This window comes from Boleophthalmus pectinirostris, unplaced genomic scaffold, assembly GCF_026225935.1.
Source record: "Boleophthalmus pectinirostris isolate CB_2022bp ecotype Guang Dong unplaced genomic scaffold, ASM2622593v1 HiC_scaffold_14, whole genome shotgun sequence".
Classification (NCBI taxonomy): domain Eukaryota; kingdom Metazoa; phylum Chordata; class Actinopteri; order Gobiiformes; family Gobiidae; genus Boleophthalmus; species Boleophthalmus pectinirostris.
In genome coordinates this window covers 33,412,036-33,427,035 of record NW_026571047.1, presented here as the reverse complement: position 1 = coordinate 33,427,035, position 15,000 = coordinate 33,412,036, and the positions used below count along the sequence as shown (strand labels likewise).

At 46.7% G+C, this 15,000-nt stretch overlaps 1 protein-coding gene across 1 annotated transcript in view; it reads right to left on the bottom strand.

The window, feature by feature from the left end:
• The window catches only part of LOC110153395 (broad substrate specificity ATP-binding cassette transporter ABCG2-like), a 31,355-nt gene extending 22,206 nt beyond the window's left edge, over nucleotides 1-9,149 (bottom strand). The window contains 3 exon segments of the mRNA XM_055150053.1: nucleotides 8,178-8,305; nucleotides 8,379-8,439; nucleotides 9,066-9,149. Of these exon segments, the coding sequence (XP_055006028.1) occupies nucleotides 8,178-8,305; nucleotides 8,379-8,417 (167 nt within the window). The 5' untranslated portion in view covers nucleotides 8,418-8,439; nucleotides 9,066-9,149.
• Nucleotides 9,150-15,000: the final 5,851 nt, after the last annotated feature.

Here is a 15,000-nt window from a genome sequence, read left to right as displayed (position 1 = left end):
ATCAAAATTAAAATAGGCACTGAGACAGTTTATTGATTGTTCTTATTTGAAATAAACTTTAAATGAAATATTGGAAAAAGAGGTTGAAATCTGTTTTTTTTTTTTTTTTTTTATTAACACTAAAACGGAAAAAATTAAATAAACTAAACACCGAGCCACAAACAACACCAACAAAAAATAAAAAAGTAAAGTAAGTAAAGCTCCATGTTTGTTTGGTTTGTTAAAGTGTACATTAAAGCGTACATTAAAGCGTACGTTAAAGCGTACGTTAAAGTGTACATTAAAGCGTACGATTAAAGCGTACATTAAAGCGTACATTAAAGCGTACATTAAAGTGTACATTAAAGCGTACATTAAAGTGTACATTAAAGTGTACATTAAAGCGTGTGCGGTGCGTCGGTGCTCGTGATGATGTCGTCTGTCATCATGTTTGGTAATAGGATCAATAATCATCTGTAACTGTCACCGTGTAAACACTAAATCACGTCTGATATCAGCTCCACAGATATGATATGTAATGTGTAATGTAACGACCCCGCCCGCCCTCGCCCGCCCTGACCCGACCCGTAACCGTGACTCAGCAGCGTTGCCGGGGCGACGGCAGAGGCTGCACGTGCTCAGATCAGAGTCTGTGGGTTTTAAAGAGGAACAGAAACCAGAGGAAACGACGTTCACATGTTTCACAGAAACTTCAACATATCAAAGCACGACTCAGCACTTTTCTCCAAACATGACTCGGCGGTTTGAGTGTGGGAGGTACTGCTGTCATCAGAGTTTACACTTTTAACTCCGGGTTAGTCATTTTTCTTCTGAATGTGAGATGATGGAAAAAAAAAGTAAAAATCCCCCAAAATCTTCAGTATTTATATTTTGAAGCTCAGAGCCGTCGCTGTCACCAGAACATCACAGAAACACAGAAACGACCCGTCACCGCGCCAGGGCTCAGGTCACCATGGTAACCACATTTCACATTTAAATGAGGTTTGTGTAAAGTTTAAAAAGTCACCCTTCGTTTTTCTATTTACACTGAAGAACAGAACATCGTGTCACTTTATCTGATCTCTGGTTTTATTTGACATTGACTGAAGTTAATAGAAAACAGTTTGGTCAATAATCACCAGACGTGTGTTTAGATCAGTGCTTCTCAATTATTTTCTGTCATGCCCCCCCCAGGACGAATAAAACATCTCGCCCCCCCCCCCCCCCCGCGTGACTATAGATAGTATCATTTGTCTATAAAATTGTTATAAGTACACCTCTGCGTAACACTGCCACCTTATATGACAACAACGCTCGCTGGTTTACTGAAGTAGCAGTCACAAAGCGGGATGATTGTCGGCAATATTCGGCACGTTTTCGCTGAAAAATCTCAAGCGGCTTATCAGAGTGATTGGGGTGTAATGTATTTATCTCCGTCTCTCTCCGTCTGTCTTCTCATCCCTGTTAAATATGTTTTCATGGTGTCACTTGAGGGTCTGCTACACTTCGTGTCTACACTTCATACTCAAACTCTGTGCTGTGTGCAAAGCGCGCATGCTCAGTGCAAACAAAACTCCTACACCACCGAGCGAATGCTCCCTGCGCACACTCTGCCAATGAGAGCGCTCTGCCCCCTAATGTAGTGGAAGTGCAATTGCACTTTATTCTAAAGGCCCGTTCAGACCAAAGCGTCAAAGTGTCCACTTTCTATGTAAAGTCTATGTGGACGCGCGACTAGAGCGTCCTGCGTTTTTGCGGCGCGTTTCTGGCGTCAGCGCGGCGCGTCTTCAGCGTTTTGGCGTCAGCGGCCAAGACGCGCGTCCAAGGCGTCAGCGTCAAGAAGTTGAAAATGCTGAACTTTTCGCGTCAGACGCGCCGCGTCAACCAATCAGGGACGAGTATCCAGAGACGCAGCGACGTTATTATCAGGAAGAAAAACCCGAGAACCAGAACCAGAACCACAAACATGAACGGAGAATAAATATATACGCCACAATCACCGAGCCGATCGCGAGGACTACACCAGGACCGGACCAGGACTAGACCAGGACTAGACCGAGACTAGAGACTAGACGAGACTAGAAAGACTAAAGGACAGACTAGACCGTGATTAGACCGGGACCAGACCAGGACTAGACCGTGATTAGACGACGGGACTAGACTGGGACTAGACCGGGACTAGACCGTGATTAGACCAGGACTAGACCGGGACTAGACCGTGATTAGACCAGGACCAGACCGGTATTAGACCAGGACTAGACCGGGACTGATCCAGTGTCATTAGTGGAGTATAAATATATATACGCCCCAGTCGTCGACCCGATCTCCTCCGCTGATGTTTTATGTCATAAAAACACTCTCTCAGTCTGGTCTGACATTGTTTCGGGAAAAGACCGGGACCGGGCTCTTGTTTCCAGGGCAACGGACGCGCGTCAAGTATTTTTGTCCCGTTCGTCCACGGCGTCAAAGACGCGCGTCGGGGGCGTCTGAACTCAAATGCAAAGGCTCCAAATAGAAAGGCGACAAGGCGTTTTTTGACGCTTTGGTGTGAACGAACCCTTTAAGACAGTAAAAAAAATCTAAATAAAAAAATAAAAAAGCATGTTCCCCGAGGTCAAACGCGCCCCCCTATTTGAGAAGCACTGGTTTAGATCAAGGTGCACACAGGTCTACAGCGCCTCCTGCGGGTGTGTGTGTGTACAGCGCCTCCTGCGGGTGTGTGTGTGTACAGCGCCTCCTGCGGGTGTGTGTGTGTACAGCGCCTCCTGCGGGTGTGTGTGTGTACAGCGCCTCCTGCGGGCGTGTGTGTGTGTACAGCGCCCCCTGCGGGCATGTCTGTTATAAGTTACTCACATGACGATCCTGATAAAATCTCCCACAACTCATCTGTACAACTACACCACACACACACACTGTACACACACACTGTACACTCACATGTGTCTGTGGTGCAGAGGATTATGGGTAAAACAGGTGTGTGTGTGCAGGTTGTGGGGACAGTGACCCCAGAGCGACGGAGGTGGTGGCAGTGACTGTAGTTTGTCGTTGGCGGTGTTGTCGTTGGTGTTGTCGTTGGTGTTGTCGTTGGTGTTGTCGTTGGCGATGTCATTGGTGGCGGTGTCGTTGGCGGTGTTGTCGTTGGCGGTGTTGTCGTTGGCGATTGTTGTGTTTGTCGTTGGTGTTGTCATTGGTGTTGTGTTGGCGTGTTGTTGCGTTGTATGTTGTCATTGTGTTGTCGTTTGGTGTTGTCGTTGTGTTGTCGTTGTGTTGTCATTGGTGTTGTCGTTTGTGTTGTCGGTGTTGTCGTTGCGGTGTTTGTCTTGGTGTTGTGTCGTTGGCGTGATGTCGTTGGCGGTGTCGTTGGCGGTGTTGTCGTTGGTGTTGTCGTTGGTGCGATGTCGTTGGCGGTGTTGTCGTTGGCGGTGTTGTCATTGGTGTTGTCGTTGGCGGTTGTTTGTCATTGGTGTGTCGTTGTCGTTGGTGGTGTCGTTGGTGTTGTCGTTGGTGGCATTGTCGTTTGGTTGTCGTTGGTTGTCGTTGTGTTGTCGTTGGCGTGTTGTCGTTGGCGGTGTTGTCGTTGGCGGTGTTGTCGTTGGTGTTGTCGTTGGTGTTGTCGCGGTGTCGTTGGCGGTGTTGTCGTTGGCAGTGTGTTGTTGGTTGTCGTTGTTGTCGTTGGTGTTGTCGTTGGCGGTGTTGTCGTTGGTTGTCGGTTGGCGGTGTTGTGTTGTCGTTGGCGGTGGTTGGCGGTTGTCGTTGGCGGTGTTGTCGTTGGTCGTGTGTTGTTGTCGTTGTCGTTGTTTGCGGTTTGGCGATGTTGTCGTTGGCGGTGTTGTCGTTGGCGTTGTGTTTGTCGGTTGTGTTGGCCGTGTGGTGGTCGTTGTCGTGTGGTTGCGGTTGTTGTGTTTGTCGTTGGCGGTCGTTGGCGGTGTTGTCTTGGTGTTGTCGTTTGGTCGGTGTTGTTTGTCGTTTGGCGTGTTGTCGTGTGTTGTCGTTGGCGGTGTTGTCGTTGTCGTTGGTGTTGGCGTTGGTGTGTTGTCGTTGGCGTGTGTCGTTGGGTGTGTTGCGTTGCGTTGTTGTCCGTTTGTCGTTGTCGTTGGCGGTGTTGTCTTGGTTTGTGTTGTCGTTGGCGTGTTGTCGGTGTGTGTCGTTGGCGATGTCGTTGGCGGTGTTGTCGTTGGCGGTGTTGTCGTTGGCGATGTCGTTGGCCGTGTTGTCGTTGGCGGTGTCGTTGGCGGTGTGGTTGGCGGTGTTGTCATTGGTGTTGTCGTTGGCGATGTCGTTGGCGTTGTGTCGTTGGCGGTGTTGTCGTTGGCGGTGTTGTCGTTGAAGCGTGCGGCGCTCTTGACCTTTGACCTCTGTAAATGATTGTGCGTTGTAAAGATAGACGGGCAGTAAAAATCTGCACTTTGTCCCAGTCAGAGAACAGCCTCACACGAGGAACACGAGACCTGCCAGGACACCAGAAACATGAACCACCACTGTGTGACATCACGAGGTGGAGCAGAGCGCAGATGTAAACACACTCAGAACACAGAGTCACTTTTCCTGTTTGAACACGGATCAATACAAAGTGTTTTAGTGCATTAGAAACATCGAACGCATCTGAGTGCTGCTCTGAACCAGGACTAAACCAGGACTAAACCAGAACTAAACCAGGTTTAAACCAGGACTAAACCAGTAAACAAACGGACTAAACAGGAATAAACCAGGACTAAACCAGGACTAAACCAGGACTAAACCAGGACTAAACCAGGACTAAACCAGACTAAACCAGGACTAAACTAAACCGAAAAACCAGGATAAACCAGGACTAAACCAGGACTAAACCAGGACTAAACCAGGACTAAACCAGGAAACAGAACCAGAACTAAACCAGGACTAAACCAGACTAACCCAGACTAAACCTGGACTAAACCAGGTCTAAACCAGGACTAAACCAGGTCTAAACCAGGTCTAAACCAGGTCTAAACCAGGACTAAACCAGGACTAAACCAGGATTAAACCTGGTTTAGTCCTGGTTTAGACCTGGTTTAGACCTGGTTTAGTTTCCTGCAGTGAGTGAAATTACCGGGGGGGATTTAGCCTAATAAGTGAAAACAGGAAAATCCCTCTGGTTAATCCATTTATTTAATCAAAGTAACTGTAATCCAATTACCACTCACTGAAACAGTAACTGTAACTGAATACCAGTTACTCATCATTTGTACTCTGATTAGTTTCTTTGCAGGTTTTACAGCTGCAGCAGCAAATAAACATCAGGAACTACATTTCCCATGATTCATTTCAGCGCAGACAACATGTACAGTTAAATAATGTGTTTTTGAAGTTTTAATGAGGCAGGACATTGAGTTTTAACTTAACAAACGAGTGAAGGCGGCCGTCAAATCTGGGCTTTTATCATTTGTGGCTTTTATAATTTAGATAAAATTAAACCTTTTTTTTATCTTTAAAATGATTTGAACAGGTCACATTTTATCTCCTCTCGTTCACACGACTCTGACTTTTCTCTAAGACCTAAGACCAGACTTAAACCAGGACCAGACCGACTAAACCAGACCAGGACTAAGACCAGGACCAGGACCAGACTTAAACCAGGACCAGACCAGACTAAGACCAGACAGGACCAGGACTAAACCAGGACCAGGACTTAAAACCAGGACCAGGACTAAGACCAGACTGAAACCAGACCAGAGACCAGACCAGGACTAAGACCAGACTTAACCAGGACCAGGACTTAAACCAGGACCAAGACTTAAACCAGGACCAGACCCAGGACCAAGGACTACCAGGGACCAGGACTAAACCAGACTTAAACCAGACCAGGACAAAGACCAGATTAACCAGGAAAGACCAGACCAAGACTTAAACCAGGACCAGATTAAGACCAGACTTAAACCAGGACCAGGACTAAGACCAGACTTAAACCAGGACCAGGACTAAGACCAGACTTAAACCAGGACCAGGACTAAGACCAGACTTAAACCAGGACCAGGACTAAGACCAGACTTAAACCAGGACAAGACTAAGACAGGACTTAAACCAGGACCCAGGACTAAGAGACTAAACCAGACTTAAACCAGGACCAGGACTAAGACCAGACTGAAACCAGGACCAGGACTAAGACCAGATTAAACCAGGACCAGATAAACAAACCAGGACAGGACCTTTAAACCTAGACCAGACTTAAAACAGGACCAGACTAAGACCAGACTAAACCAGGACCAGACTAAGACCAGACTTAAACCAGGACCAGGACTAAGACACCAGGACCAGGACTAAGACCAACTTAAACAGGACCAGGACTAAGACCAGACTGAAACCAGACCAGGACTAAGACCAGACTGAAACCAGACCAGGACTAAGACTTTAAGACACAGACTAAGACCAGACTTAAACCACTTAAACAGGACCAGGACTAAACCAGACTTAAACCAGGACAGGACTAAGACCAGACTTAAACCAGGACAGGACTTAAGACCAGATTTAAACCAGGACAAGACCTAAGACCAGACTTAAACCAGGACCCAGGACAAGACCTAAGACCAGACTTAAACCAGGACCAGACCAGACTAAACCAGACCAGGACTAAGACAGGACTTTAAACCAGGACCAGGACTTAAAGACCCAGACTTAAACCAGGCCAGACAAGACCAGGACTTAACAGGACCAGGACTAAGACCAGACTGAAACCAGGACCAGGACTAAGACCAGACCAGGACAAGACCTTAAACCAGGACCAGGACTAAGACCAGACTGAAACCAGACCAGAGACCAGACCAGGACTAAGACCAGACTGAAACCAGACCAGAGACCAGACTGAAACCAGACTAGAGACCAGACCAGGACTAAGACCAGACTGAAACCAGACCAGAGACCAGACCAGGACTAAGACCAGACTGAAACCAGACCAGAGACCAGGACTAAGACTTAAACCAGAGGACTAAGACCGACTAAACCAGGACCAGGACTAAGACCAGACTTAAACCCTTTTACTTAAAAAACCCAAAACTTTTTGGAAACTGCTGCGTTTGTGAAATGTGCTGGAGAAATAAAGTGGATTTGGACGTTTTTTACTTGAATTTTTTGGGATTATGATGGAAATAATTTGCACCAAAATCTCGTCAGGATATTTTAAAAAGCAAAAAAGTGTCTTATCTCCAAAATATCGTGATGAAATCGTACCGAGAGATTTGGATATCGTTACGTTCTTACTGATTTGTCTCAGTTTTACACAAAAAATGTCAAAGTTTTCCCCGTTTCTGACCAGTTTTTTCTCCACCAACAGTAAAGTTTTGCTAAAATATTGAAACTGAGCTCGAAAATAAACACAAGACAAAAAAAGCTCCTACAGAAGTTCCTCAGATGATGAGTCACACACAGGTTTCGCTGGAGATGCGTTTGGCCGACCTCACGCCGGGTTCCTGTGCATTGTTGTAGCGCTCTTCCTCTGGGCTCTGGGTTTGGGGCAGTTTCCTTCCTCCTCAGATCTTTGAAGGAGTCACGTTTCACCTCAGATGTTTGCCAGAGTCACGTTTGGGCTCCGAGACGCACGTACGCCAACGAACATCTGACACGGACCGTTCAACTCGGGCTAAGAACCACCGCTGCGCTCAAAGACGTCCACGCAGCGCCAAACACCCACGAGAACCCTCCGAAGAACCACATACACCCAGAAGAACCCTCTGAAGAACCACATACACCCAGAAGAACCCTCTGAAGAACCACATACACCCAGGAAGAACCCTCTGAAGAACCACATACACCCAGGAGAACCCTCTGAAGAACCACATACACCCAGAAGAAACCTGAAGACACATCGCCCAGAAACCCTCTGAGACCACATTACCCAGAGAACCCTGAAAGAACCACATCGCCCAGGAACCCTCCAAGAAACCACATAACCCAGAAGAACCCTCTGAAGAACACATACGCCCAGAAGAACCCTCTGAAGAACCACATACGCCAGGAAACCCTCTGAAGAACACACTACCCAGAGAACCCTCCAAAGAACCACATACACCCAGGAGAACCCTCTGAAGAACCACATACGCCCAGAAGAACCCTCTGAAGAACCACATACACCCAGAGAACCCTCTGAAGAACCACATACACCCAGGAGAACCCTCTGAGCAGACAAATAAGGACCTCTGACCTTCTCCTCAGCTCCTCTGGTTCAAGTGCTCGTGTGTGGTTCTTACTTGAGGTCTATGAGGATGTCCTTGAGGGTCTTCTTGCAGCAGAAGAGGCCTCCTCCCTGCTGGACCTTGTAGTGGATGTTGTGGAAGCTGACGGTGGCTCCTCGTTTCTGAGCGTCTGATCCTCGGCTCTGCGCAGGAGCTCACGTTTAACATCTGACGCACCTTCCAGAACGTCGAGACAGAAGCAGCTCTGGTACGCACCTGTTTGGAGCCTCCGTTTCGAGTCGTCTCCAGCTCCATCTCCACCTCAGACCACGTTTCTCTGGAAGAACATCACAACATCAGAACATCACAACATCTCAACATCTCAGCATCTCAACATCAAAACATCTGAACATCTGAAAATCTGAACATCTCAACATCTCAACATCTCAACATCTCCACATCTCAACATCTCAACATCTCCACATCTCAGTTTGAAGCTCTTAGATCACGCAAAACTGACTCCAAACCTCCAGACGTTCTGCTCCACCTCGTGATGTCATGAAGTGGTAGTTTTCGTGTTTTTTATTTATTTATTTATTTTTTTCCCCACAGTTTCTTTTCCCTTTAGTTCCGTCGAGATCGGCAACTCCAGAGCTGAAAAGTGAAGGTGTGCGGAGTTTTTAAAAACCACACGATGACATCACGAGGTGGAACGGTTTTCGGTCGGACGGAGGAGAAGGTTCTGGTCCTCGCGGCGCTTCGTGGGGTTTTATTTCTTTTTCAGCCAAATCCACTCATTGGTGATCAGTCTAAAGCTGCGCGGTGGAACTTCTCGGCTCCATGGAGATGTTAAAGCTTTGTCTGAAAAGTTCCACAGTGCGGCTTTACCACAGCAGGTCACCGGGGCAGCAGAAAAGTGACTGAGTGCTGCTTTAAATCCAGCGAACGAATCAGGATCATTACCTCCTCCAGACGAATCACTGTGAAGTCTCTGCTCCTGTCAGCTCCTGTCTGCTCCTGTCAGCTCTGTCAAGCTCCTGTCAGCTTTTTTTCCTGTCCTGCTCCTGTCGGTCCTGCTCAATAAACTGTCGTTGTTGCCCTGCCTCCTGTCTGTGTCCTGTCGTTTGTGGCCTCTGCGCGTCCTGTCGGTCCTGCTCCTGTCGGTCCTGTCGTTGTGTGCCTCTGCTCTGAGTCTCTGTGGTTTTATGAGTGAGATGAAGGAAGTGGGCAATCAACTAGGGATGAAAAATAATATAAATACTACTGAGGCTGCAAAATGCTACTACAACTACTACTTAGGGCTAGGTCAAAACTTGGCGACTTGTAATAGGTGGTTGCTTACGGTTGTGTGACTTTGACTACTGGGACTTACTACTACTACTACGTACTTACTTATCTGCGTACTCTGCTATCTACTGGGCTACTTACTACTAAATATTGAACAACATGATCTATGGAGAAAAATACTACTACTACTAATTTACTACTCTTAATCTAAAAAAAACTATCTACTGACTCGCTACTTTAAGGCTACTACTAACTACTGCTAGCTTTTACGTCAGGTTTAGTTTGGTTGTTGGAGCTTTACGCTAATTTGTCTATTTTGATCTTAAGGGCGCATTTTGACATCCAGTCAGGAGAGAAAAATTACAACTCTGATCTACCTAATACTATCTACTACTACTACTACTACTATACTGCTACTACTGCTACTACTAACTTACTACCTATTAACTAACCATGACTCAGGAGAAAAAATACTACTACTACTACTACATACTTACTAATACTACTTACTACGCACTACTTACTGACTATGACAAGCTTACTACTAACTACACTACCTACTGCTACTTACTATACTACTATAAAAACTAACCATATCACGGAGAAAATACTACTGACTACTGAATATCTACTAGGTATTATCTACTACTGTGATGGGTAATAGTTTAATCAGTAAAAGCGATAAAGTATCTGTACTGTAGAATGAGTTTGACTTGATTCAAAAGCATTTTTACGGCTTAGAAGAAAGTTTGTAAAAGTGAGTTGGTGTGTGTTTTGTGTTGTGTGTTTGGTTGTGTTGTTGTGTTGTGTGTTGTGTGTGTGTGTTGTGTTGTTGTGTGTTGTGTGTGTTGTGTGTGTTGTGTGTGTGTTGTGTTTTGTTGTGTGTGTGCTTGTGTGTGTGTGTGTGTGTGTGTTGATGTGTTGTGTTTGTGTGGTGTGTTGTGTTGTGGTTGGTGTTGTGTGGTTGTTGAGTGTGTTGGTGTGTGTAGTTGTGTTGTGTGTGTGTGTGTGTGTGTTGTTGTGTGTGTGTGTGTGTTGTGGTGCCTGTGTGTGTGTTGTTGTGTAGTGTGTGCTGTGTGCTGTTGGGTGTGTTCTTTTTGTGTGTTGTCGTGTGTGTCGGTTTGTGTGTGTGTGGTGTGTTGTGTGTTTTGTGTGTTGTGTGTGTGTTCTTGTGTGTGCTGTCTGTGTGTGTTGTGTGTGTGTGTGTGTGTGTTGGTTGTGTGTGTGTGTTGTATGTGTTTGTGTGTGTGGATTGTGTATGTTCGTGTTGTGTGTGATTGTTGTGGTGTTGTGTGGTGGGTAGTTGTTGTGGTGTTGCGTGTGCTCGTGTTGGTGGTGTGTATGTGGTATAGGTTGTGTTGTGTGTGTGTTGTGGTATGTTGTGTTGATGGTGTGTGTTGTGTACTGTTTGTGTTGTGGTGTTGTGTGGGTGTGTTTGTGTGGTCGTGTTGTTGTGTTTGTGGATGTGGTGTGTGTCGTGTTGTGTGTGGTCTGTTTGTTGTTCAACATGTTGTGTGTGACTCTGATGGTTGTCTGTGTATTTGTGGTGTAGGAGTTCGTTCGCCTGTTGTGCTAAACTGACAGATACGGCCAACGGACAACACGCTGTGTGTTTAAAAGGAATCGTCCTTAGTGTTTGGTGCCAGAATCTGGGATGTCACCACCAATGACAACACCAACTGAAACACATGTGTGTAGTTGACTGTACATTCGGGTGTCCGATACGTGATGATAAGCACCGTGCGTCATAGTGTGGTGGTCATCGTGCCTAGAGTGTCATACGTCGTACAACGGGACATGGACATTGCTTGTATGTGTGTGGCTGAACTGTATCAACTGCTTGTGGCTCATACTGTTGCTGTGTGTAGTATGTTCGTGTTACGAGATGTGTTGTGGTTGTGGTGCTATATCGTACACGCAACACCGTTGTGCTGAATTGTGTTTGTGTAGTGTATCACCTTGTGGCGTTTGCGCTCTAAGCTGTGTGTGTTGTGGTGTTATGTGGACGAACACCTGTGTATGCGTGTATGTCAGTAGTCTGTACGTCTGTAAGCTGATCAGATGTGCTGGATGCTGCACCTAAGTTGCGTGTTGTGTGTGTGTGCAACACTGTGTGTTGTGTGCAAACTGTGTGTGCTTGTGTTGTTACGTAGCTGTTGATACGCTATGTAGTGGACATAACATGTGTGTGTGTTGTGTGTTGTTGTGTGTGTCGTGAAAATGGGACTGTATACACGTAATGAACAATGTCAGTTGCGCTAAGTCTGTGTGTGAGTCATACGATCTGCGTCGTGTGCACACTGTGTGTACGTCGTTGTGTACCATTGTATGTCGCAAGCTCGTGTGGTTGCTCGTTGTGTAACGGTACAGTATCTACCAATGTGCTGTGGATCATATCAGCCGTGATGTATCGATAGTACGTGTACGTCGCCCACGTGTTGTTTTGTTGTGTGTGTGTCTGTGTGGTGTTGTCGTTTTTGTGCACTGCTCGTTATATGACATGTGCATGTGATGTTCAGGACTGTTATTGTAGCTGCTGTAACAGATTGTGTTGTGTCGATGGTGTGGTGTTTGTGTGTGTATGGATTCGTGGTGTACGAGTTGATCGTGGTGATGTGTCATACGTGTGTGTTGTCGTTGTGTCGTGACTATTCTTGTAGCATGCTGGTCGCTTCGCTCGTTGTGTGGAGCTAAAGCAACTGGTCGACTGGGCCACGTTTTAGCCTTTCCTGTCGTTCGGTGGGTTACTGTCTCCCACATTACCTGCATCTGATCACACTACCTGGTTTTACCCATAATCCTGCACCAACAGACACGTGTGAGTGTACGTGTGTGTGTACAGTGTGTGTGTGGTGTGTTGTGTTGTGTTATATGGATTGCAAAGTGCGAGTATGTGGGAGACTTTCCATACGTCCCAAAGGACTGTCATGGTGAGGATCCAATTAAGACAACACCATCCCGCAGTTGAGGAGCTTACCACAAAGTTCAATTTAAATATTTCGCCTTGTAAGTGGTCTTACACACACACACGCCCGCAGGAGGCGCTGTACACACACACACGCAGCAGGAGGCGCTGTACACACACACACACGCAACACACTGTACACACACACACACGCAGGAGGCCTGTACACACACACACGCCGCAGGAGGCGCTGTAGACCTGTGTGCACTTGATCTAAACCAGTGCTTCTCAAATAGTGGGCGCGCCCCCCTGGGGGGCGTGAGGTTCCGTCAAGGGGGGCGCGTTTGACCTCGGGGAACATGCTTTTTTTATTTTTTTATTTAGATTTTTTTTTACTGTCTTAAAGGGCCGTTCACACCAAAGCGTCAAAAAACGCCTTGACGCCTCTATTTGGAGCCTTTGCATTTGAGTTTAGACGCCCCCGACGCGCGTCTTTTGACGCCGTGGACAACGGGACAAAAATACTCGACGCGCGTCCGTTGCCTGGAAACAAGAGCCCGGTCCCGGTCTTTTCCCGAAACAATGTCAGACCAGACTGAGAGAGTGTTTTTATGACATAAAACATCAGCGGAGGAGATCGGGTCGACGACTGGGGCGTATTTATATTTATACTCCACTAATGAACACTGGATCAGTCCCGGTCTAGTCCTGGTCTAATACCGTCTGGTCCTGTCTAATCCCGGTCTAGTCCTCTAGGTCTAGGTCTAGTCCGGTCTAGTCCAGTCTAATACGTCCCTTGTCCCGGTTAGTTAAGTCGGTCTAGTCTTGTTTAGTCTCGGTCTCGTCTCGGTCCTAGTCCTGGTTTAGTCCTGGTCCGGTCCTGGTGTAGTCCTCGCGATCGGCTCGGTGATTGTGGCGTATATATTTATTCTCCGCTCATGTTTGTGGTTCTCGTTCTGGTTCTCGGGTTTTTTCTTCCTGATAATAACGTCGCTGCGTCTCTGGATACTCGTCCTGATTGGTTGACGCGGCGCGTCTGACGCGAAAAGTTCAGCATTTTCAACTTCTTGACGCTGACGCCTTGGATGCGCGTCTTGGCCGCTGACGCCAAAACGCTGAAGACGCGCCGCGCTGACGCCGAAACGCGCCGCAAAAACGCAGGACGCTCTAGTCGCGCGTCCACATAGACTTTACATAGAAAGTGGACGCTTTGACGCTTTGGTCTGAACGGGCCTTTAGAATAAAGTGCAATTGCACTTCCACTACATTAGGGGGCAGAGCGCTCTCATTGGCAGAGTGTGCGCAGGGAGCATTCGCTCGGTGGTGTAGGAGTTTTGTTTGCACTGAGCATGCGCGCTTTGCACACAGCACAGAGTTTGAGTATGAAGTGTAGACACGAAGTGTAGCAGACGCTCAAGTGACACCATGAAAAATATTTAACAGGGATGAGAAGACAGACGGAGAGAGACAAACGGAGAAGACGAGGAAATAAATACGATTGACAACCCCAATCACTCTGATCACTCTGATGCCGCTTGAGGTTTTTTCAGCGAAAAACGTGCCGAATATTGCCGACAATCATCCTGCTTTGTGACTGCTACTTCAGTAAACCAGCGAGCGTTGTTGGCGTCATATAAGGTGGCAGTGTTTACGCAGAGGTGCACTTATAACAATTTTATAGACAAATGATACTATTATAGTCACGCGGGGGGGGGGGGGGGGGGGGGAGATGTTTTTATTCGTCCTGGGGGGGGCATGACAGAAAATAATTGAGAAGCACTGATCTAAACACACGTCTGGTGATTATTGACCAAACTGTTTTCTATTAACTTCAGTCAATGTCAAATAAAACCAGAGATCAGATAAAGTGACACGATGTTCTGTTCTTCAGTGTAAATAGAAAAACGAAGGGTGACTTTTAAACTTTACACAAACCTCATTTAAATGTGAAATGTGGTTACCATGGTGACCTGAGCCCTGGCGCGGTGACGGGTCGTTTCTGTGTTTCTGTGATGTTCTGGTGACAGCGACGGCTCTGAGCTTCAAAATATAAATACTGAAGATTTTGGGGATTTTTACTTTTTTTTTCCATCATCTCACATTCAGAAGAAAAATGACTAACCCGGAGTTAAAAGTGTAAACTCTGATGACAGCAGTACCTCCCACACTCAAACCGCCGAGTCATGTTTGGAGAAAAGTGCTGAGTCGTGCTTTGATATGTTGAAGTTTCTGTGAAACATGTGAACGTCGTTTCCTCTGGTTTCTGTTCCTCTTTAAAACCCACAGACTCTGATCTGAGCACGTGCAGCCTCTGCCGTCGCCCCGGCAACGCTGCTGAGTCACGGTTACGGGTCGGGTCAGGGCGGGCGAGGGCGGGCGGGGTCGTTACATTACACATTACATATCATATCTGTGGAGCTGATATCAGACGTGATTTAGTGTTTACACGGTGACAGTTACAGATGATTATTGATCCTATTACCAAACATGATGACAGACGACATCATCACGAGCACCGACGCACCGCACACGTACACTTAATGTACGCTTTAATGTACGCTTTAACGTACGCTTTAATGTACGCTTTAATGTACGATTTAACTTTAACGTACGCTTTAACGTACGCTTTAATGTACGCTAACTTACGCTTTAATGTACGCTTTTAACGTTTTAACCGCTTTAATGTTTAATGTACGCTTTAATTTA